Source organism: Bos mutus, chromosome 6, assembly GCF_027580195.1.
Source record: "Bos mutus isolate GX-2022 chromosome 6, NWIPB_WYAK_1.1, whole genome shotgun sequence".
In the NCBI taxonomy this organism is placed as follows: domain Eukaryota; kingdom Metazoa; phylum Chordata; class Mammalia; order Artiodactyla; family Bovidae; genus Bos; species Bos mutus.
Window position 1 is genome coordinate 90,542,422 of NC_091622.1, and position 24,506 is coordinate 90,566,927.

The following is a 24,506-nucleotide window of genomic DNA, read 5'->3' on the forward strand; positions in this document are numbered from 1 at the left end:
AAGTTAGCTTTGGGGAACTAAGAGCACCTTTTGTATTGTACTATAGTACCCAAAATTTCAAACTTGATTTTAAAATAAAACATATACTCTCTTGAAACAAACAATGCCTGTTATGTTAGTAGGAAGCAAATGTTAATATATAGCATTTATGCTAAGGCTTACTCTGAAAACTTCCTTATCCTATCTTTGAGAATTTCTACAGCAAGCCAAGATGATTGTATAAACTTTGTTTTTTTTGTAGTTTTTATTAAAAAAGTAATGTTGCTGATTTCCAGATTACAAAATTGGGTGTTTCAAACTGTATTTGCTACTCATTCCAAGATTCAAATATATTTCTCCTGGTATGTGCTCCCAGTTGAAAATTATGATCTAACATTTCAACTAATGTTATAGTGTCTGCCATTGTGAATATATCTTGTCTGTCTTTTCTCCTCTGGTATTTGTGGTATTTGTTAGTCAGGCTTTGTGGTTGCTGATGTGTAATTTGTGAAAATTCATTTATTACTTTAATTGTGAATTTTTTAAATTGGAGTATAGTTACTTTACAGTTTTGTTAGGTGAATTTTTATTTTGAGTCAGTTAGATGTAACGCATTGTGTTATTACTCATAATTCTGTTTCTACCAAAATGTATAATTCCAATTTAATTAGGTTCTGTTTTTATGTTCTAAAACACAGGTGAGATACTTCAGTAAATGATGGTCTTTGACTTGGAATTTTATTTTCTATCTCAATCCATTCTTTCCCTGCAAGCTAAATAATTGTTTTACTTAGTCCCAAAGTATGATGAGCTATTTACAGAGGTCTTTGTGTGTATATGAATGGTGGCTGTCTACAGTGCTAATGCTGTGATTCTTGCTTCTTGACCATGCTGAACTTCAGCAAGCTCCTCAATAAGAATTTCACTTAGAATTCTGTTTTCTTGTCACATCTTCCCTGAACACACCACAGCCCTAGGTCGTCTTTCCTTTTCCTCAGTAGCTCTTAAACTTAGTTTAGAATTTATTATGTTGACTGTCTTATCCTGCTCCCTTTAGTATTCCTTCTGAGAGATGATGAGCATCAGTTAGAGTGAGACAATGTAGATCCACATGCATTTCATTTTTTTGTACCTATTAGTCATCAGGAGGTATAATTGATCTGCATGATCTAAATTCAATAACATAAATACTTACTATTATGACTGTAATCAAATTTTTAAAAATGAATTGTTAAGGTAATTAAACAAGGAGGCCGTTAGATTGAGATGGCTTTAGTGCCTTGGTAGCCTACACCAGCAAACTAAAACCAGAGTCAGTACACTGAAAAAATGAAAACCAGTCAACTAGGTTTTCCCAAGTAAGGCAGCTATTTAAGCTGTGGTCAATCGAATACTTTCCTTGCTTTGCTTCTGCATCTTCTCTGTAAAAACCTCAGCCCTAGCTCCTGTCAATGGAGTGTTTCTAACCAGCTTTGGTTTGGTGCTGCTTGATTTGAATTAATGTTTGCTCAAATAAACTTTTGAAAAATATCAATGTGTGTGCCTCAGTTTCCCTTTTAACAAGACTCTCTTTGTTTGTTGTATAGAAGCTTCCCAAACGCCTTCCAGGTACCACTATAAAGTGGATCTGGCTAGGCTAGGCTTCCCAGGTGGCTGAGTGGTAAAGAATCCACCTATCATCGCAGGAGATGTGGGTTTGATCCCTTGGTCAGGAAGATCCCCTGAAGAAGGAAATGGCAACCCACTCCAGTGTTCTTGCCTGGAAACCCACTCCAGAATTCCATAGACAGAGGAGCCTGACAGGCTACTGTCCATAGAGTCACAAATGAGTCTGACATGACTTAGCAACTAAACAACAACCAAGCTAGACTACATATTGTTCTGCCTCTGTTTATGGTTGACTTCGTTACTATGTGGGCTTTTCTTAATAAAACAAAATTAACGAGATGAGAAGTCCAGTTACCTACACAATTTAGAATGGCACATTCATGATTTAGTCTCAATTTTACCCTTATTCATATAGGCAGAATATGACTTTGATCTCTTTATATCTCTTGTGATTTTAATAATATAAGCATTCTTTTATCCTGAGGAAAGTTAATATGTATCCTTGTAGTGTTTTAGTGATAACTTACATGTTCCTTTGAATTTAATACAAGGTATTTCTACTAACTGTATGTAAGATGTTTATCACTTCCAACATAATAGATTTCTTTTTTTTATCAGCATTATTTACAATACCAGTTATCTAAACATTAGTGTTTCCTACCTTTGATTGCTGGTGATATTTGGTTTATATATGTGCTTTTTTCCCACTGGAGTATAAAAATTTTAAGGTCAGATATCATGTTGTCTTTGTTGCCTCATTGGATCTTGAAGATAGTAGGTGCACAGTTCGTTAAGTTGAATTTGATTGAGTTGAGAATATGCCAGGAATCCATTTAGTCTCATATAGTAATCTGAAGGATGTCTTTAATTTCTAACAGCAAGTTTGTGCCCTCAGTGGTTCTAGAAGTTTTTTAAAAAGGTGGTATTATGGTTAATAGTTCAGATAGTCTTGAAATTCTAGGAATACCTTGGAAATAATGACTATTTATATCTCCTTTAGGGCCAGATCTTGAAGTCAGCTCAGGTTTCTAAATCCCTAGACTGCCAAATATGTCCAGAGTCATTTGCATGTAAGAGTACCCAGATTGAAGTGTGTATATTGATGTCCCTGTGGCCTGAAGTGAATGTTTTGCAAACTGAAATGGTCTGTTCAAGGTCTTGAATGAATTAGTACACTCATGGATTTTAGCCATTTGGAGGTTGTTGAGCTCTCTCACAGTCTGGTAAAGGCTACCTATATGTGTGCATTTGTATGTTTTGCTTATAATTTTAGGAAACTGTTGAGCCTTGAAAACCACACATACCAAGGTAAAAGTCTTCTGGGAATGATGGAGTTGGACAGACTCTTTAACTCTCCTTAAGATGAGATTGATGTTAAACTTTTTTCAATTTCTCCTTTTGTCCTCTTTTCCTATTCTGTAGTAACTAAAGTCTCCAGTACTCTTGCTTGGTGGGCTGCAGTCCACGGGGTCGCTAAGAGTCGGACACGACTGAGCGACTTCACTTTCACTTTTCACTTGCATGCATTGGAGAAGGAAATGGCAACCCACTCCAGTGTTCTTGCCTGGAGAATCCCAGGGACGGGGGAGCCTGGTGGGCTGCCGTCTCTGGGGTTGCACAGAGTCGGACACGACTGAAGCGACTAGCAGCAGCAGCAGCAGTAACTAAAGTAAAAGTAAGGGAGTTTTTCTCTTGCATCTGAGCCTAGGAAATGAGATGGCCATGTTGTTCTGGCTCTAATTAAATTTGAACAAAGTGGGAAAATGTTGCATTATATGTAAACAACATGCTTGTCTCTATCACAAGTGAAAATAAGACAAGTTATTTTTGGTTTTGAAATAAGTGTCTTTCAGAATGAAACCCTGTGAGGAGCATGGATTTCCCCTACTCTTAACAGCTTTTGGTGCTGTTAGAGCATTAAATTTAGTTTTAAAGCACATTTATTTTTGAAAGTCATGTAAGCTGCTGCTTAAAACCTAACCTTAATTCTATTTCCAGTCAGGGCCTCTCATAGTTTAGTAAACAGTTTGCCAGTACACATAGTGGATATTGTAATGGGAGAAGGTTGTCATGCCTTCTGTGCCTGTGATGATTCAACAAAACTAGTAAGCTTCTCTTTATTTCTAAGTTGACTCTCTCCTAAGGTTTAAGAGTGTCCCACCCAGGGATGCTCCTCTATTTGGGGCTTCCCAGGTTGAAATTAAAAGATGCTTACTCCTTGGAAGGAAAGTTATGACCAACCTAGATAGCATATTCAAAAGCAGAGACATTACTTTGCCAACAAAGGTCCATCTAGTCAAGGCTATAGTTTTTCCTGTGGTCATGTATGGATGTGAGAGTTGGACTGTGAACAAGGCTGAGTGCCAAAGAAGTGATGCTTTTGAACTATGGTGTTGGAGAAGACTCTTGAGAGTCCCTTGGACTGCAAGGAGATCCACCCAGTCCATTCTGAAGGAGATCAGCCCTGGGATTTCTTTGGAAGGAATGATGCTGAAGCTGAAACTCCAATACTTTGGCCACCTCATGTGAAGAGTTGACTCATTGGAAAAGACTCTGATGCTGGGAGGGATTGAGGGCAGGAGGAGAAGGGGATGACAGAGGATGAGATGGCTGGATGGCATAACTGACTCGATGGACGTGAGTCTGAGTGAACTCTGGGAGTTGGTGATGGACAGGGAGGCCTGGCGTGCTGCGATTCGTGGGGTCGCAAAGAGTCGGACACGACTGAGCAACTGAACTGAACTGAACTGAGGTGGCACTAGTGGTAAAGAATCTGCCTGCAGTGCAGGAGACCTGGGTTTGATCCCTGGGTTGGGAAGATCCCCAGAAGGAGGGCATGGCAACCCACTCCAATGTTCTTGTGGAATGCTTGTGGAATGCTGTGGAAGTGATGGGAATATGCTTGCTGTATTTGAGAAGTATAGGAGGCTGGTATGGCTGAAGTAGAAAGGTAGAGGTGGAAAATGGCAGGAATGAGGCAGGAGAGTTATGCAGAGCCTTACAGACCATGATGAATTTTGGATTTCATGTCAAGTGTGGTGGAATGGTATTGGGAGGATGAAACCAGGGGAGAAATATAATTATATTAATTTTTTATAAATATGGCAATGATTTGTATAGTGAATAACCTGTAGCAGGCAAGAGGTTAAGCAAGGAGACTGATAACAAATACATTTGGATCACCATACATTATTATATGATGATCCAAAATACATTCACTAATAGGTTGGTGATTTTTAACACGAGCTGTTAAGTTTTAGTCTAGCATGGAGAAAGAAGTTCTGGTATCTGCATGACTCTGTTTTCAGTTCAGATCTTTTTTCAGAGATGATTAGTTTCATAAAGGTCTCTGACAGCATAAATCTTAGTCCTTTAAGACTGATGCTTAAAATTCAGTGTCTTTGAAAATTGCTTAACTTTTCCCCTCCTATTGTAATTAAATAAAAACAGTAAACATGTTCTTATAGGAAACTTGGAAAATAAAATTTTAAAAAATCATATGTAATCCTATCATGTCGTTCAGTCATTCAGTTGTCCCTGATTCTTTGTGACCCCACAGACTGCAGCATGCCAGGCTTCCCTGTCCTTCACCATCTCCCGGAGCTTGCTCAAACTCATGTCCATCAAGTCAGTGATGCCATCCAACCATCTCATCCTCTGTTGTCCCTTCTCCTCCTGCCTTCAATCTTTCCCAGCATCAGGGTCTTTTCGAAGGAGTCAGTTCTTTGCATCAGGTGACTATGGTATTGGAGCTTCAACATCAGTTGTTCCAATGAATATTCAGGACTGATTTCTTTTAGGATTAACTGGTTTGATCTCCTTTCAGTCCAAGAGTTTTCTCCAACACCACAGTTCAAAAGCATCAGTTCTTCAGTGTTCAGCTTTCTTTATGGTCCAACTCTCACATCCATACCTGACTACTGGAAAAACCGTAGCTTTGACTAGACAGACTTTCGTCAGCAAAGTAATGTAGAAATAGTATTTTAATTAGCTCTTGATAGTTTGTTGTCTTAGCAACATTTATGGAGGATTTCTACTTCTCTTTTATTTGAGAAAACAGAGGCCCATACAAGCTGTAATGACTTACTAAATATTGTATTCTTACTGCTTTATTGAGGTTTCAGCCAGGCTCTGAATGGAGGGAGAACAGTGTTAATCAGTTATCAAGGTCTAGATATGGTACATGAATTAACCAAATATGGTTTGACAAAGAAAATTAAGAGGCAAAATTACAATTACTTTTCCCTTTCCCATTTTCCCTTCTTTATAGGAAACCAGTGTTCTTAAATCAGGTTGCAACATATTGGTCATTGTAGGCCATATATTCCCTCCCCCTGCCAAAAAAAGAGATTCTCCCCCTGAGATTTACAACGTGACTGTAATACAGTAGATACATCTGTTTTGTTCACTGTGTACATCAAATTTTACTTACATCAGCTTTCTGCTTAGAAAAGACGTTCTTTTTTCACCTCTTAACTTCCCTAAGAATAGAGACTTATTTTTAAAATATCTTCATAGATTTCTCTTCCTGAACTAGAGTTCTGCATGAGCCTTGTTTTCTGGCTTATAATTTTTAAAAATCTCATTAAATTTTTTCTATTTGTGTAAGAGACAAGTACACATTCCCTTCCAAATTTATATCCCTCATGGCAATTAAGTAAGGGAGTCCCTTGTTCTGGACAAGGCGGTGTAGACTGTATAGCATTTAAGAGCCAAGAGGTCACTTCCATCCTTCTCTTCCTGTCATGGCGACTCTCAACTGAGATTGAGGGAGACTGTTCTTGAGTTGGTGTAGAGGCCCTGCCCACCTGCATGGAACTTGGTTTGAACAAGAAATAAATTTTTATTGTGGTGCATATTTAATATTTTGAGAGCTTTGTTACTACAACATAGTCTAGCAGTCTTGAACATTTTTTCATGTATGTTTTATAATATGTATATAGTTTATAAATATGTACTGATAATGATGGCATACTTAGAAAGAATTTTTCCTGATCTAATCCCTGTCTGTCTCCTCAAAATCATTTCTCACAATATCCATTTAAACTTCCATTCTTCCAGACTGAATACACTATGCTGTTTCACACCTGTGTCTTTGTACATGCTCTTTCCTTTACTAGAATTCACTTTTATTTTTCTACCTATCAGATACATACGTGTCTTTCAAATTTCAGATTGCCATCACTTTCCCAGGAAAGGCTTCCCTGATTTCCTCTATTTTCTTTGTACATTTGGGGTTTTTTCAGTTCAGATTTATTTACCTTTGTTTCTGTCATTAATAGTAAATTATAAACTTCACAGAGTAGTAATTTCTTTTAACCTGGGTATATAATGGGGATAAATGTTTGTTAAACGAATGCCCTGCCTTTGAACAGAGAACAATTTAAAGCTCTGTTGGTTAATACCTTCCTGAAAAGTAGTTGGCAGTTGGTTGAGAATAAAATAGGTGATCTTTTGTGTAAATTCATGGGGTCAGGAAGAAAAAGAAAATGAGAGGGCAGGAAGGAGAAATTCTGCCACTTCGATTTTGCTGTGATCCCCTAAGGTTTTCATACTAAGGGCCATGTAATATGGTGTTAGTGTTTGTGCTTTCTCTGCATTAGATTTTTATCTATCTTTTAAGTTTCCTTCATTGGGTACAGTTGACATACTGAACTGGTACTATCATATTAGTTTCAGGTTTAGAACCTAATGGTTCAGTATTTGTATATATTGTGGAATGATCGATCGTCATGTCACCTCAATAAGTCTAGTTAGCAACTGTCACATGGTTACAGTTTTTTCCTTGTGATGAGAACCTTTACCCTTTCCTCTCTTGCATAACTTTCACATATGCAGTGCAGCATTGTTAACTACCGTCGTTCTGCTGTACATTACACCCCCAGCGATAGCTCTCTTATTCTGTCATTTTTGCTATGTGAAGTTGCTTGATGTTCGTGAAGACATCTCAGAGCTGGTAATATTCTGAAGTTCTTTGTTTCTTTGCTAGTTTGTTTTGGTTTATTAAGTGTAAAATAGAGCATGTATTTAAAAATTAAATGTGTAGGTACAGATTAAAGAACAAATTCTCATGTACCCATTATTTAGGTGAAAAATAAAACTTTACTACAGTCCAGAAGCCCCTTATGTGCTATTCCCTGGTTTCATTTCCTTCTCACCTCCTGAAATAATCACCATCCTGAACTTTATGGAAATCATTCCTTTGTATTTGTTTTCATCATATATGTCTCTACAGTTGACCCTTGCACAACATAGGGGTTGGGGTGCTGACCTTTGCACGACATCGGGATTGGGGCGCTGACCCTTGCACAACATAGGGATTGGGGCACTGACCCTTGCACAACATAGGGATTGGGGTGCTGACCCTTGCACAGCATAAGGATGGGGGCGCTGACCCTCTTCCCCACCCAAGTCAAAAATCCATATGTAACTTTATAGTTGACTCTTCATATCTGTTGGAGAAGGAAATGGCAACTCACTCCAGTATTCTTTCCTGGAGAATCCCATGGACAGAGGAGCCTGGCATGGGGTTGCAAGAGTCAGACACGACTTAGCGACTAAACCACCACCACCACCACCTCCATATCTGTGGTTCCACATCTGGGGATTTAACCAACTGCAAATCATGTAGTACTATAGTACGTATTGAAAGAAATTTCGGTGTAAGTGGATCCACATAGTTGGAACTTGTGTGTTCAGGAGTCTTTGTCAGTGTTTACTTTCCCTGTTTTAAAACTTTATATAGTAAATGGAACCATGCTGCATGTACTTTTCTGTGGCAAGCTTCTTTTGTGCAAGATTGTTTTTGAAATTCATCCATGTTTATGTGTATAGTTGTACTTCATTTATTTTCACACTGTATAATATTCCATTGAGTTAAAATACTCTAGTTTACTTATCCATTCTATTTATGAACATGTGGCTTTATATACAGAGTTTTACTATTGTAAACAGTGTTGCTAGAACATTCTCTCTGTATATCCTATATAAGAATTTATCGGTGGTGTCTACATAGTAGTTGAATTGGTAGAGCATAGAGTGTGCACATGTTAAATTGTATGAAATAATAACACACTGGTTTTCAGGGTAGTCATAGCTGTTTTCTCTTTCATCAAAAGTGGAGTTATCTCTTTACTCTAGATACCTTCCTGATACTTGATATTACCCAACATAAAGTTTTTTTCTAATTTGGTGGCATGAAATGGTATACCATAATAATTTGAATGTATGTGTCCCTGATTACTAATGAAATTGAGCATCTTTTCATATGTTAAGGGATTGTGCTTTTTTCTTTTCTGGAATCCTGTTCATTTGTTTCCTGTTTTTCAGCTAGTTGTCTGTCCTTTCCTTTTCAGATACTAATAATGTGCCAACTAAATGCTTTGCAAATACCTTCTCAGTGACTGACTGGATATGGGAGGTGAGGGAGAAGCAGTGTAGAAGTACTCAGAAAAGTCTGGTTTTGGGAGCTGAATGGATGCTGCTGCTGTTCATCTAGGGTGTAAAATAGAGGAGGAGAAATAGATCTGGGCACAGGGGAAAGAGGCATTAATTTAAAATATTTTGGAGTTTGATGTTATCAGGTTGCAAATGTCTCATAGAAAGTTCACTCTTAAGGATCTGAAGCTTAGGCCAAGCTCTGCTTTGCCACATAAGCCCTGGAAGAATCCTGTATGATGGGCCTTCCAATCCTGTATGATGAGACTATAGTTGGAAGGAATGTGATAATCCTCAAACTAATTTGTCCTCCACCCACCCCTGCTTCTTTGGCTGTGGATTCTCCGATGTATGCTTTTTATGAAATAAATGTCCCAGTCAAATGATCCACCAGACACTTCATCTTAGTTATAATTATTTATTATGTTTTTGGCTTCTAAACAATTGCATAATCTTTCTTAGTTTTTCTAGGAGAGAACATTACTTTTATTTTGGAAATCATTTAGCATATTTGTCTTACATAGCATGCAGAACATGTATCTAAGTTTAAAAATTTATTCCATTGCAATAATTACACAAGTTAATAGTTGTATACAAGTTATTCCATGAACACTGAAAATCATATAAAAAACATATATCCTTAAGAATTCTACTTTGTATAGTTTTTGACTAAGTACTACGGTTTTCACCTATATTTCCAGATATTTCTGGCTGCTTCTATATATTTGGAACTATGTACATAACACCTGAAAGAATATGGGCCCCTTGGAGGGGTGGCAGTGGAAGCCCCTGCAGTAAAGATCTTTCTTTAAAAAGCAGATTGTGTTATTGGTTTGAATATCTCTTAGTTATTTGAGATCCTAAGGTCTCTAATAAGCCCAGAGCTGGAAAGATCCCTTAATTACCTAGAAAGATTGGAAAGGGGAGGAAACTGTCAGTAGCAAGGCTGGGACTTAGCACATTGACTGAGAACGTAGTGCCTCGGTGTAGCTTACAGTTATAGTGCCAGGGCAGAGTTACTACTGAACAGCTCAGGGTGATGAGCCACCCTCTCCCTTGCAGGAGTAGTAGCAGCTGATATGGTGACTGGCTTGGTCACCTTTTAGGAAAACCGAAGTCCACGGACAATTAGGGCTTGACATATACTGTACACAGGGAAACAGTTGTAGAGGTAGCTTCTCTCTGGTCCATCCTTATCAGTAGTGCAGTGATTATGCCTCTTTCCGTGTTCGAGGAGATCTTTTAGTCCTGTAAGAAGAGAAAGAGGGTGTAAGAGACTCTAATGAGTCCAGTCTAAATTCTGCTAGGAACATACTGAGTTCATAGGTAATCCTAGGTCCTTAGGTGAAATGTGGTGAGACAATCATTGTGGGTTACACAGGATGCTTTTTTAAGGCCAGGAAAAGCTTATGGGAAATTTATCTTTGCTTGCATTGTTATAGCTCCGCTTCAAGGTTGAAGTGGCCTAATGACACTTCCAGACAGGTAATTAGGGTAACTTTTGATACCAAACAAGATGACACCTGAAGTATAGAAGCAGATGGAGGTAGTGGAAGCATGGTGGTAACACCGTTTTAAGCCAAGAATTCCACCAGAAAGCCCAATGCAAATATTTCTAACTTCCCAAAATTGAAATTTCTTAAAAAGCAGTTCTTCTGAAAGCAATAGCAAACCTACCTTTGCTTGTTAATTGCTTTCAGTAAATTCTTGATGGTCTTAGATTCTGGATTCAGACATCTTTTCTCCCCATTCTTTTTCATTGTGGCACTGTAGGAGTAAAAAAGAGTGAAAATATTTAAAACAATGTTGGGCCAATAAAACAGATGGACTATATAGTTTTAAAGTCAGGCATTTAGGTTTCACTTTAGATGTTTCTCTTTGCTCTATGGAAGTCTTAGGATCAACATAAACCCTTTACTGATGTTTGGAATAATCATCACGTATTTATTGTTTGATTACAGCCAGGGAGATGATCATTAGGTTTTACTCACATAATCTCGACACGTGGGCAGGATTGACTTGCAGGAATGACTTCAAGTTTTTCTAAGGACCTTGGATTAACAGATCCATTACTGATCTCGATGCAGGAACAGCGTGTATTCCTAGAGAGAGGTACGCCTGCAGGAAAAGAGACAGGTGTATAGCAGAGGACATTAGCACAGTTTTCATTTTAGGCATTTAATGTGGATTTGGTGGTACTTAGCAGAACCTCTGCCTCCATGTGTAATCACATAGTCAATCTGTGATCATACAGCTCTGTTTGATTTAATTAGTTGATTCCCTGAAAGAATGGAATTGTAACTTGTTGATTGTAAGATACATTGAGCCCCAGTCATATAGTTAATTACACTTAAGTTAACTAAGGAGATACCTGTCTCTTCCTCTTTCTCTTCCTTCCCTCATATTTTCTCTGTATATCCCTCTTTCTTTTCCACTCCCACCTTCCTCCTCCTCTCTTCTTTTATTCCACTTGCTTCTCTGATAATAAGCTCTGATCAGAAGCAATCTCTGTTCATTTACCCTTCATTTTTAGGCAGGCTGTAAAACTTTTGCAAATACATTATTTCTGTACTTCAAAAATCTATACCCTAGTCCTATTTCTGTTCTTATAAATTAAGTATCCCTTGATGTTCCTTACCTTGACTCAGAGTCAGAAGGATAAGGCAGAAAATAAGAAAACCGCTTTTGTTCATGGTGCTGCAACTGAAGGTACTTCTGCAGTAGGCTCAGACTGCCTGAACAGTTGAGGAGAGTCTCAGAAAACATCGATCTCAGATGCAGTATATATTTGCAAAGGCACTTTCCCTCTCTAACTCTGATTGGATGACAGTACAGTTGACTTGGCAAAACCTGCAATCTGTTCTTTGGGGAAGTCCCACACTGCAGAATCAAAGATATTGTTTATATTTATTGTGGCTTCTGAGGTACGGAATTTCCCTCTCCCTCCTTTGTTTCAATAAGAGTGAGTTAGGTTTCACTTTCTAAAAGATGAACAGTTTCTCGAAAAAGATAACTTTATTGCAAGTAGAATTACTTTAAAAAAAGGAACTTATATTCTTGCACTTCCTGCAAAATAAAAATGTCAACTTAAACTCAATCAGAGTCCTAAATACAGTTTTGGTTTTTTTTTAACTATGTGTTGCACAGATCCATCTCTCCTTTATTTTATTGTTCTTACAAATATATCTATACATTTGTGTCCATTAAAATTAATTTATATTAATGTTTTATGCCTAAATACAGTTTTAAAATGAGTAAGCCTTAATATTTGTTTCACATCCATTTAAATTTGCATCAGTAAGGCATAAATAGGAAATCTTACTTTTATTCACTTTTTACACTTTTTATGGGTTTCAGCGATGTCATATATGTTCTCATTTTATTTCTATAATCTGTAAGAAGATAGGAAATTATTTTATATGTGGAAGAGTAATTTTAAAGATTAGATAATAGTGTTAGGTTTTCATCCATTTATTTTAACTATGTTGCTTTTCTCTTAACATTTTAAATTTTGGTAATACTTTCAGAGGCTCAGCAATTTAAAAAATGTCCTTAGTAATAGCAATTTCTCCTCCTTTGGAGGTAAATTTAATTTTTGGAAACAATAATTTCGCCAAGCACTGCAGTATTTAATCAAATAGCGGAGTGTTTGATCAAATACTACCAAGTAATAGGTTTGGTCTTCTGGAGAAGGTCAAAGACATGGAACTGGCAAGTTTCAAGGAATTCTAGAAGTGCTCCAATTATTCATTAACATCACTAAAATAAGTGAATAACCTTCAACATAATTATTTCTAGGTTAAACACTATGTATTTGGATATCTGATTTCTTGTATGTTAGTAAACAAGTTTCATGTACTACAGTCCATCCCTGAATGAAAACATCATAGGATCGAGAATGGAGTAAGAAAAGGATTTGTAGCTATAGTAGGGTTAAAAGCTTTTTGAGGAAATAAATTTAAAATAGGGGCATAAGTAAAGACAGACCTTAGGAGAACAGAATGGAAACAGAGATTGGTTTAAGATGGGTACAGCTCTAAGAGAATGTCACATGCAAAGCAGAGGCAAAAATGTGATAGCCTTAGAGCTGGTAACATTGATAACTAAAATAAGCACACTTTCAGCTGGGCAAATAGGATCAAAACTTGGTTTCTTATTTTAGCATTCAGTAATGCTTGGCTGATAATTCACAGCAGACATTATTAGTAAGAAGTAGGTAATACCCTTTTATATAACATGTGTTAGAAATTCACCAGTATTCAAAAGACAAATAGTCTGGTTGTATTCTTGGCAAGTGATTGACAACAGGAGATACAAAATTAAATACTATTCTAAATGCAGGCATCCAGATGCAGGTGATACTTGGGACCTAGGAAAATACCTGGGGAGGGGGGGTCTTTTCATAGTCAGCCTGGCTGCAGCAATGTAGGAATGGTCCAGGGAAAGGTAGGGCTTCCACACTAGGGTTAGACTAGTGTACCTGGCAGGAACTGGCCTAAAAGTTGGCATAGAGGCCAAGATAAAAGCCCATATTTGTAAACTGAACACATGTAAAACTTGGAACCTCGTATGCAGGGGCTCCGTCATCAGAACAGTGTATGAGTTTTGCTTCGGGATGCAGAAATTTCTGGATTGTTGAATCTCAGGTTGGTCTGTTCTAAGGACTGGGGTAGAGCTAAGCTTGCAAGTGGGTAAGTCAGTAGACTTAGCTGTGGGGAAACTGGAAAGTCAAAAGGAGAGTGAAGTGAGGCAGAGACTGATAGAACTGGGAAGACTTTCATCCAGCAAAAAGGCCTTCTTTTGATGAAGGAAAGGGGTGTGAGAGACAATGACATGGAGGAGCCCTCCCATAGCTGTTTGTGTAGAATAAAAATTAGACTGTGAGTAAAAATGCCAAACATTTTTGGGGAAATGTCTTGACATCATGGATGGAAGAGGCACTGGACAGTTCAACATTAAACAATAAACAGATACATGGTGATAATTTTATTTTTGTTAGTATCTAATTTCACAAATAAGATGCTATCTATATAGCACAGTAGGAGAGTTGAGGTAGAGATGCCCATTAATGGACTGTTAGTAAGAAAATATTTATTACTCATTTAATTGATTTTTAGTTAAATATTCAGTTCAGTTCAGTCACTCAGTCGTGTCTGACGCTTTGCGACCCCATGAATTGTAGCACGCCAGGCCTTCCTGTCCATCACCAACTCCCAGAGTTCACTCAGACTCACGTCCATCGAGTCAGTGATGCCATCCAGCCATCTCATCCTCTGTCGTCCCCTTCTCTTCCTGCCCCCAATCCCTCCCAGCATCACAGTCCTTTCCAATGAGTCAACTCTTCGCATGAGGTGGCCAAAGTACTGGGGTTTCAGCTTGAGCATCATTCCTTCCAAAGAACACCCAGGGCTGATCTTCAGAATGGACTGGTTGGATCTCCTTACAGTCCAAGGGACTCTCAAGAGTCTTCTCCAACACCACAGTTCAAAAGCATCAATTCTTCGGTGCTCAGCCCTCTCACAGTTAAATATTACATAGCATTAACTATATGCCAGGCATTGTTTGAAGTGCTTTATGAATACTGACTTAATCCTTAGTTCTGGGGTCCATTTTCTTGACAACTTTGTTGTGTTGTCTTTCTGGAGAGAACATTTTCCTTGATTTGGATTTCTGATTTTTGTTTTCTCTGTCTTAATTAGCTGAAGACATCATTGAGGTTATTTTGGTGCCTCAATAATTAAACACCTAGGGTTTAAGATGGGTCTGTTTTACACTGAATCCCATACTGAAATGAAAAATACTGTATTGTATAGGTATGTTACACACATATATTCAGATAAACATGTGTTAGCCAGTAAACAATCACACAGATACACATTTATTTACTTATACTATTTTATATGGTAGTTTCCTTTCCTGAAACAGATCATGTTCTATTGGATTTGTGTTAGAATATATTGAACATTGTATATCCTGGGATTTTTGTGATGGGGAAAAAGACATTTATTTCTTCCTAGTTCTGATATTTGCATTTTAATTCTGTTAAAATATGTAAATTTTATATGAGTTGAGTTTTATTGTGGTTTTAAAAATACTGCAGATAGATTTTATCATTCAGCATCTTGTCATTTATTCAGCTAGATAATTCCTCAGCTATATTCATGAGCCTGCTCAACGTCTCTTTCATCAGAAATATAGACACCTCCCAAAGTTTTTTGTATTCTTGTGTTTAACTGTTACGACTTAATGAATCATTATAAATTATCTTTCTTTGCCTGTACTAACAGTGTTTTGTTTGGTCTGTTAAGTGTAGCTACAACTATTCAGCTCTCTTTTGGTTACTGTTAACATGAAATATCTTTTTCTGTTATTTAACTTTTAACATGTTTATGTCATTGAATATAAATTACATCGTTTGTAAAAACTGTACAGTTAGATCATGTTTTAAAAAAATCCATTCTGGAGGATAGTGGCCAAGATGGTGGAGTAGACAGATCCTGAGCTCACCTCCTTTTATGAGCACACTAAAATCACAACTATCTGCAGAACAACCATCAGTGAAAAAGACTGGAACCTGCCAGAAAATATCTTCTACAACAAGGACGTAAAGATGGAAACATAACAAGATAAGTAGGAAGGGCAGACTTGTGATAAAAATCAAATCCCATTGCCCTGGGAATGCAACCCACAAACCAGAGAATAATTATATTGTAGAGATTCTCCCTTAAAAGTGAGAGTTCTGAGCTCCAACACAAAAGATTTCAAATAGCCAAAGCAATCTTGAAAAGGAAAAACAGAGCTGTAGGAATCAGGTTCCCTGACTTCAGACTATACTACAATGGTACAGTAATCAAAACAGTATGTTAACCATCACAAAAACAGAAATACAGATCTATGGAACAGGACAGAAAGCCCAGAAATAAACTTACTCACTTGTGGTCAATTAATCTACAGTAAAGGAGGCAAGATTATACAGTAGAGGAAAGACAGTCTCTTCAAACAAATGATGTTGGGAAAACTGGACAGCTACATGTAAAAATATAAATTAGAGCATTCTTTAACACCACACACAAAAATAAACTCAAAATGGCTTAAAGACCTAAATTTAAGACTGGATACTATAAAACTCTTAGAGAAAAACATAAGCCAAAACACTCTGACATAAATTACAGCAATATCTTTTTCACACCATCTCCTAGAGTGATTGAAATAAAAACAAAAAATAAATGGGACATGATTAAACTTAAAAACTTCAGCACATCAAAGGAAGCCATATATGAAACAAAAAGACAACCCATAGAATGAGAGAAAATATTAGCAAACAAAGAAACTGACAAGGAATTAACTCCAAAATATGCAAACATCTCATGTAGCTCAATAGCCAACAAAAAAAAGAAAAACCCAATCCACAGATGGGCAGAAGTCCTAAATTTCTCCAAAGAAAACATGCAAATGGGCAAGAGGCACATGAATAGATGTTTAACTTTGCTAATTATTAGAGAAATGCAAATGAAAACTGCAGTGAGATATCAGCTTACACCAGTCCGAAGGGCCATTATCAAAAAATCTACAAACAATAAATGGTGGAGAGAGTGGAGAGAAGGGAACCCTCCTACATTGTTGGTGGGAATGTAAACTGGGATAGCCACTATGGAGAACAATATGGAGGTTCCTTAGAAAACTAAAAGAGAACTACCATATGACCCAACAGTCCCATTCCTGGGCATATATCTGGAGAAAACTCTAATTTGGAAAGATACATGTACCCCCAGTGTTCACTGTAGCGCTGTTTACAATAGCCAAAACAAGGAAGCAACTTAAATGTCCATTGACAGATGAATGGATAAAGATGTGGTATATACATAACAATGGAGTATTGCTCAGCCACAAAAAAGAATGAAATAGTGCTGTTTGCTGTAACATGGATAGACCTGGAGATAATCATACTAAGTGAAGTACATCAGACAAAGACAAATATATGATATTGCTTATATGCAGAATCTTAAAAAAAAAAAGATGCAAGTGAACTTACTTACCAGACAGAAACAGACTCAGAGACTTAGAGAAGAGAACAAACTTATGGGAACTTATGGTTACCAGGGGAAAGGGATAGATTCAAAGTTCAGGATTGACATGTACACACTGCTGTCTGTGTCAAACCTGCGTCCCCTGCAGTAGGACTGCAGTTTTAACCACTGAACCACCAGGGAAGTCTCCAGCCACTGTATGTAAAACAGATAATCAACAAGGACCTACAGTATAGCACAGGGAACAGGGCTCAATATTCTGTAATAATCTAACTAGGAAAATAATTTGAATCACATCACTGTACACTTGAAACTAACACAATATTGTTAATCAACTATGCTCCAATATAAAATTTAAAAAAAATCCATAAGTTGTCATGTCATTCTTCTGCATAGGACCTTTCAATAACTTAGTTATATTTAGAATTAAATCCAATTCTGTATCTTGTTTTACTAAGTTCTCTGTAATCTGGTTGCTACTGATTTCTCCACCCTTATCGCACATTTTCCCTCTCAGCCACTATACTCCAGTCACGGAGGCTTTTATACTAGCAATTTTCTTTATTTGGAATGTTTTTCCCCTTGTTCTTTGCATTGGTGCTTCCTTCTGGACGTTTGGATTTTATCTAAATAGTCCCTTCTCTTACCAAACAATCTAGAACATCCATGACCTTATTTTAATTCTCTGGCATTTCTCACGCTCTGATACTTTCTTAGCTTACTTTTTAATGTCTGTTTTGTCTCATTCAATTATAAGCCCTCAAAGAACAGGGACCTTATCAGTCTTTTTCAGAGCTCATACCTTTCACCTAGCATGTCACCTGGCATATGGAAGGTACTCAATAAATACTGGATGGATGGATAGATGTATACATCTTTCCAGACTTTAAGCAATGATGCAAATAAGAATTATACATCATCAAAAAGAATTTCCATTGACTCATCACATGTCTACATTAAGACATGAATAAATACTACTGTTTCCTAGTTTTAGAAATCATGTTTAACCTAAGAAAGCTATAATTTCCCCAGAAGTTAGCATCGATTCAGATAAGTGGAATAAATACAGGTATTCTCAGCTAGCTATAGGTCAGAATCTTTATTTCTAGACAGTGGAGTAAATAAGTAAAAGGTGGTACACTAAAACTTTTAAATTATTCATTGGAGGTTCTCTGCAATTATGTACTGAATGAATGAAGGAATGCAGGTCTTTTCAGTGCATATTGCTTACGTGTTCATTGATGGTTTTGGAAGCAGAAGAACAAGGAGGATTGTACTTGTTCTCATTATTGTCTCTCTATGAAGGGAACCAAGCTAGTCTCATGGGATACTAGGATAAGATCCAGTGTCTGTCCTTGATGGATTTGCATTCTAACTAGAAAAGCCACAAATATGAAACAGTAAATATCAATTTAAAAAACTGTGTGATCGATGACAAATGAGTGGTATAGGTAATATATGATATGGGGGGTTATAGGTGATTATATTTATTAAGACCAGTAATAGATGAACCTTAAAGTGTGGATTGTATTTAGACAAGTGGCCAGGAAGGGAAGCATACGCAGTTAGACAAGTGTCACCAAAAATGCACTAGAGAGATGCCAGCCAGCCAATCAGGCAGATTGCTTCAGTCTCATAGGGTTGGTAATATCTTGTTAAGATTCTGTAGGATCTGGTCCTGAGGTTTACAGGTCTGTAAACTCATTTTTTTCTAATAATTCAGGGTAAACATGTTCTTAGAGTTAATTCTGCAAACCAGATACACAAGAACGTGAGATGAAAATTAAAGACAGTTTATTCATTTATATGAAGACCTTCCAGTGACTGGAATGATTGAGTCTGATAACCAATTCACTCTTTTCTAGTATCAGAGTACCTGAGAAGTTGAATTAGTTATCGGGTTGTTTTCTTGTGAAAATAGAATGAAAACAAAGGATTGTTTTCTCCTTGTTTTTAGTGGGGCTCTGCTCAGGAGAGAAACCTTTATAAGTGTGATCAGTGTGGAGGAGAATTCTGAAAAACAAACCTTTAGAGACAATAGTAAGCCAGCTATTGTTATATCCACTGGCAGCCTTACATGAATCATGTGAATAAAAATCTAAATAACTTTTAAATTTTAAATTTTGCATGACTTTTTATATATTCACTTTCTTAGTATTCACTGATCTGAGTCTAGTTTTTAAAAGAGAATTAAGGGGAAAAGTACATCTGTAGTTTCAGTTTCATTTGCTTTTGATTTAAGACTATGGCATCAGGCCAAAAGAAAGTGTCTGCCCTAACAGACTTGTTACAGACCCAGAAAAAAAATGCTTTCCAAGAAACTAATGTGCTTAGAAGAAATTTCCTAAAAAGTGAGCAGGAGCAATTCAGTGATTTCCATAGGCTGAGAATGCCCTCAGCTGATTTATAGTACACTTTGGAAAGTCTGGGAGAGGAGGGTAAAGCTTTGCCTTTCAAAGTTTTGACTGAGTTGTCAAAAGATCCTCCTAGCTAACGGTGGCTGGTAATACTGGTTATATACTTTTGAGTTACCAGGGCGTCTCATCATTCACAGCCAGGGCAAAGTTGGTGATGTATACTTAAAATGAGCATGCTTGGGAAGGCCTGCAAATAAATAACTTCTGTTTGTATGCATACTGAAACCATGCCGTGCTTTGCTTTTCTCACACTTAATGGGATGATGAGATGGTCTGGGTCTCTACAGATAGCAGTGTATAGTTTGGTCTCTTACTTGCTCTGTGAACCTGGACAAACTGTTAGGTAGGTCTGTGCTTCAGTTTTCTTATTTTCAAATATGCATTATAATACATATCTTTCACATTGTTCTAAAGATGACAGATTATTAAAAATGTATTTTAAGAAGTCTAAATGAAGTTTTAACTGGCCAGCATTTTAAAAATATAGCCAAGTCTCTCTCCAAGTTTCAGCTTATCTCCTAAGTGCAACAGGTAGTATTTTCTTTCTAGATGATGTAGTAATTCGTATGATCAGATGTGTCTATTAGTCTACAGCATTGACCAGCCATAGCATGCCTCTCCTGGTGGAATTTAGTCTTAGGAAAGGGCTTATTTAGGTAACTTGTTTTACCTTCAGTGCATAAGAGTATACCATGAATTTACTAAACAAGACACAGATGCTCATTTTTTACTTTTCTTCTTTGTGCTATAGGTCATAGCCTGAAAAATTTAAAAGAAAGAAATTCAAGCCAGAAGTATTGATAAGGAAGAAATAAAATTTTGCATAGAAGATATTTTTGCATAGGAACCACCCCTTCAAATTTAGAAATGATTGAGTTTATCAAAGTAGGTGGCTACAAGATCAGTGTACTACGCTTTCTCCATCAGAAACAAAATAATTTTAATGTTATTTTATAAAAATTTGCAGAAGAAACAAATTCTTAAAAACATGAATATTAGTGAAACTAACAAAAGGCAAGCAAGACTTGTTTGCAGAAAATGTAGGTGAATTTTTCTAAAATAATGTTGAGATTAAATACAGAAAGATTACCCTTTTGATAAAGTTAAGCAAAACTAAAATTTAATAATATTTTAACTGTGTGTTTATAAATAAAAACTAATTTTAAAAAGGCTTCCCAGGTGGTTCAGTGGTAAAGACTCTTCCTGCTAATGCCGGAGATGCAAGACACATCAGTTCGCTCTTTGGGTTGGGAAGATCCCCTGGAGGAGCAAATGACAAATTGCTCCAGTATTCTTGCCTGGAGAATGCCATGGCCAGAGAAGCCTAGTAGGCTACAGTCATAAAGAGTTAGACATGACTGAGCAGCAGAACACACACAATTTTAAAAAGCAAGGGAGTGATGGTTGCACAATAACATGAATGTACTTAATATTGCTGAACTGAACACTTAAAAATGTTTCAGTTCAGTTCTGTTCAGTCGCTCAGTTGTGTCCAACTCTTTGCGACCCCATGAACTGCAGCACACCAGGCTTCCCTGTCCATCACCAACTCCTGGAGTTCACCCAAACTCACGTCCATCGAGTCGGTGATGCCATCCAGCCATCTCATCCTCTGTCGTCCTCTTCTCTTCCTGCCCCCAGTCCCTCCCAGCATCAGAGTCTTTTCCAATGAGTCAGCTCTTCGCATCAGGTGGCCACAGTACTGGAGTTTCAGCTTTAGCATCATTCCTTCCAAAGAACACCCAGGACTGATCTCCTTTAGAATGGACTGGTTGGATCTCCTTGCAGTCCAAGGGACTCTCAAGAGTCTTCTCCAACACCACAGTTCAAAAGCATCGATTCTTCGGCGCTCAGCTTTCTTCACAGTCCACCTCTCACATCCATACATGACCACTGGAAAAACCATAGCCTTGACTAGATGGACCTTTGTTGGCAAAGTAATGTCTCTGCTTTTGAATATGCTGTCTAGGTTAGTCATAACTTTCCTTCCAAGGAGTAAGCGTCTTTTAATTTCATGGCTGAAATCACCATCTGCAGTGATTTTGGAGCCCCCAAAAATAAAGTCTGACACTGTTTCCACTGTTTCCCCATCTATTTCCCATGAAGTGATGGGACCAAATGCCATGATCTTAGTTTTCTGAATGTTGAGCTTTAAGCCAACTTTTTCACTCTCCTCTTTCACTTTCATCAAGAGGCTTTTTAGTTCCTCTTCACTTTCTGCCATAAGGGTGGTGTCATCTGCATATCTGAGGTTATTGATATTTCTCCCGGCAATCTTGATTCCAGCTTGTGCTTCTTCTAGCCCAGCGTTTCTCATGATGTACTCTGCATAGAAGTTAAATAAGCAGGGTGCCAATATACAGGCTTGACGTACTCCTTTTCCTATTTGGAACCAGTCTGTTTTTCCATGTCCAGTTCTAACTGTTGCTTCCTGACCTGCATACAGGTTTCTCAAGAGGCAGGTCAGGTGGTCTGGTATTCCCATCTCTTTCAGAATTTTCCACAGTTTATTGTGATCCACACAGTCAAAGGCTTTGGCATAGTCAATAAAGTGGAAATAGATGTTTTTCTGGAACTCTTTTGCTTTTTCCATGATCCAGAGGATGTTGGCAATTTGATCTCTCGTTCCTCTGCCTTTTCTAAAACCAGCTTGAACACCTGGAAGTTCACGGTTCACATATTGCTGAAGCCTGGCTTGGAGAATTTTGAACATTACTTTACTAGTGTGTGATATGTTAGGTTATGTGTATTTTACCACAGTTTTTAAAAAAGCAAGGGAAGAAACAGTTCAGAATAGTGATTGTCTTGGGGTTGGCAAAGGCAAGGGAATAGGATAGGGAAGAAACACATAGTTACATTAAGTTATTAATGTTCTAGTTCTTGATTTGGGTGGTGTGTTCATGGGTCTTCATTTTATTTTATATATATATATATGCCTCAGAGGTGACAATGTATGTATCATCAACTACAGTGATTAATCCAAGTCTGTATACCAGTGGTCCACTGAAAAATTAATTGACTGTAAAGTTCTCATTTCAGAGAAAGTGTGAGAGTAAGTTTTTATTCCTGGTTCCTCCTTTTGATAGGAGCAGAAGAAATGTGGCATAATTATGCCGCTGCTTTTCTGAGTCATTTCGTATATTAAAAATTGGAAGTTCCCAAGATCTCAATTAAATTGTAGCAATGTTTTGACTTAACAGAGTGACTGATGGATTTAAATCATTGTGCTATTCAGAAAGGGACTTGTTCAGTCACTAAGTAGTATCTGACTCTGTGAATCTTTTCCAGTGAACTGGCTCTTCACTTTGGGTGGCCAAAGTATTAGAGCTTCCACTTCAGCATCAGTCCTTCCAATGAATATTCAGGGTTGATTTCCTTTAGGATTGACTGGTTTGATCTCCTTGCTGTCCAAGGGATTCTCAAGAGTCTTCTCCAGCATCACAGTTTGAAAGCATCAATTCTTCCAGGGAAGCCCCAGATCACATCTTTATCCATTCATCTGTTGATGGTCATTTAGGTTGCTTCCATGTCTTGGCTATTGAAAATAGTACTGCTGTGAACACTGGGGAGTGTGTATCTTTTTGAATTAGAGTTTTCTCTGGATATATGCCCAGGGGTGGGATTGCTGGACCATGTGGCAGTTCTGTTTTTAGTTTCTTAAGGAACCTCCATATGTTTCTCTGGAGTGATTGTACCAGTTTACTTTCCCAGCAAGAGTGTAAGAGGATTCCCTTTTCTCCATTCTCTCCAGCATTTAGTCTTTGTAGATTTTTTGATGATGACCATTCTGACTGGTGTGAGGTGATATCTCTTTGTAGTTTTCACCTGCATTCTAATAATTAGCAATCTTGAACGTCTTTTCATGTGCTTTTTGGCTGTTTGTTTGTTTTCTTTGGAGAAATATCTTTTCTCCAAAGGTTTTTCTTTGGAGGAAGGTTTTCTGTCTGTCTTTGGATTGAATTGTTTTTCTTTCTTTTTTTTAATATGTTGAGCTGCATGAACTGTGTATTTTGGAGACGAATCCCTTGTCAGTTGCTTTGTTTACAAATACTTTCTCTGATTATGTGGGGTGACTTTTTGTTTTGTTTGTTTCCTTTGCTATGCAAAAAGCTTTTATGTTTAATTAGGTCTCTTTTGTTTACTATTGCCTTTATTTTTTATTACTCTAGGAGGTAGATCCAAAAAGATACTGCTGTAACTTATGTCAAAGTGTGTTCTATGTTTTCTTCTATGAGTTTTATAGTCTGGTCTTACATGTAGGTCTTTAATCCATTTTGAATTTATTTTTGTATATAGTATTAGAGAATATTCTAATTTCATTTTTTAATGCGTAGCTGTCCAGTTTTCTCAGAACCACTTATTGAAGAGACTGTCTTTTCTCCATTGTATAGTCTTGCTTCCTTTGCATAAATTGTCCATAGGTATGTGACTGTATTCTGGACTTTCTATCCTACCCTGTTGATCTGCGTTTCTTTTTTTTTTTTGACTGAAATGTCTTTGTTTCACCATCATTCTTTAAAAATTTTTTTAATTATTATATATATATTTTTACTTTACAGTATTGTATTGGTTTTACCATACATCAACATGCATTCACCATGGGTGTACACGTGTTCCCCATCCTGAACCCTCCTCCCACCTCCCTCCCCATACCATCCCTCTGGGTCATCCCAGTGCACCAGCCCCAAGCTTCCTGTATCCTGCATCGAACTTGGACTGGCGTTTCATTTCTTATATGATATTATACATGTTTTAATGCTATTCTCCCGAATCATCCACCCCCCTGCCTCTCCCACAGAGTCAAAAAGACTGTTCTATACATGTGTCTCTTTTGCTGTCTCGCATACAGGGTTGTTGTTACCATCTTTCTAAATTCCATATATATGCGTTTAGTATACTGTATTGGTGTTTTTCTTTCTGGCTTACTTCACTCTGTATAATAGGCTCCAGTTTCATCCACCTCATTAGAACTGATTCAAATGTATTCTTTTTCATGGCTGAGTAATACTCCATTGTGTATATGTACCACTGCTTTCTT

General features: G+C 37.4%; 1 protein-coding gene across 1 annotated transcript; it reads right to left on the reverse strand.

The window, feature by feature from the left end:
* Positions 1-9,452: 9,452 nt before the first annotated feature.
* On the reverse strand, positions 9,453-11,813 carry CXCL10 (C-X-C motif chemokine ligand 10). The gene is made up of 4 exons (XM_005909108.3): positions 11,663-11,813; positions 11,016-11,142; positions 10,702-10,791; positions 9,453-10,272 (listed from the first exon to the last, which is right to left on the reverse strand). Exons 1-4 carry the CDS (start codon positions 11,715-11,717, stop codon positions 10,236-10,238), a joined length of 309 nt encoding a protein of 102 aa, XP_005909170.1. The 5' UTR covers positions 11,718-11,813; the 3' UTR covers positions 9,453-10,235.
* Between the last annotated feature and the right edge of the window lie 12,693 nt (positions 11,814-24,506).

What these genes read in the sequence shown, in the direction of transcription:
- CXCL10 (XM_005909108.3), bottom strand. Translation starts at nt 11,717, where the DNA reads ATGAACAAAAGCGGTTTTCTTATTTTCTGCCTTATCCTTCTGACTCTG. An exon ending in TGCCCACGTGTCGAGATTAT is followed by an intron (nt 10,792 to 11,015) that starts GTGAGTAAAACC and finishes TTACTCCTACAG; the next exon opens with TGCCACAATGAAAAAGAATG. An exon ending in AAAGCAATTAACAAGCAAAG is followed by an intron (nt 10,273 to 10,701) that starts GTAGGTTTGCTA and finishes CTCTTCTTACAG; the next exon opens with GACTAAAAGATCTCCTCGAA.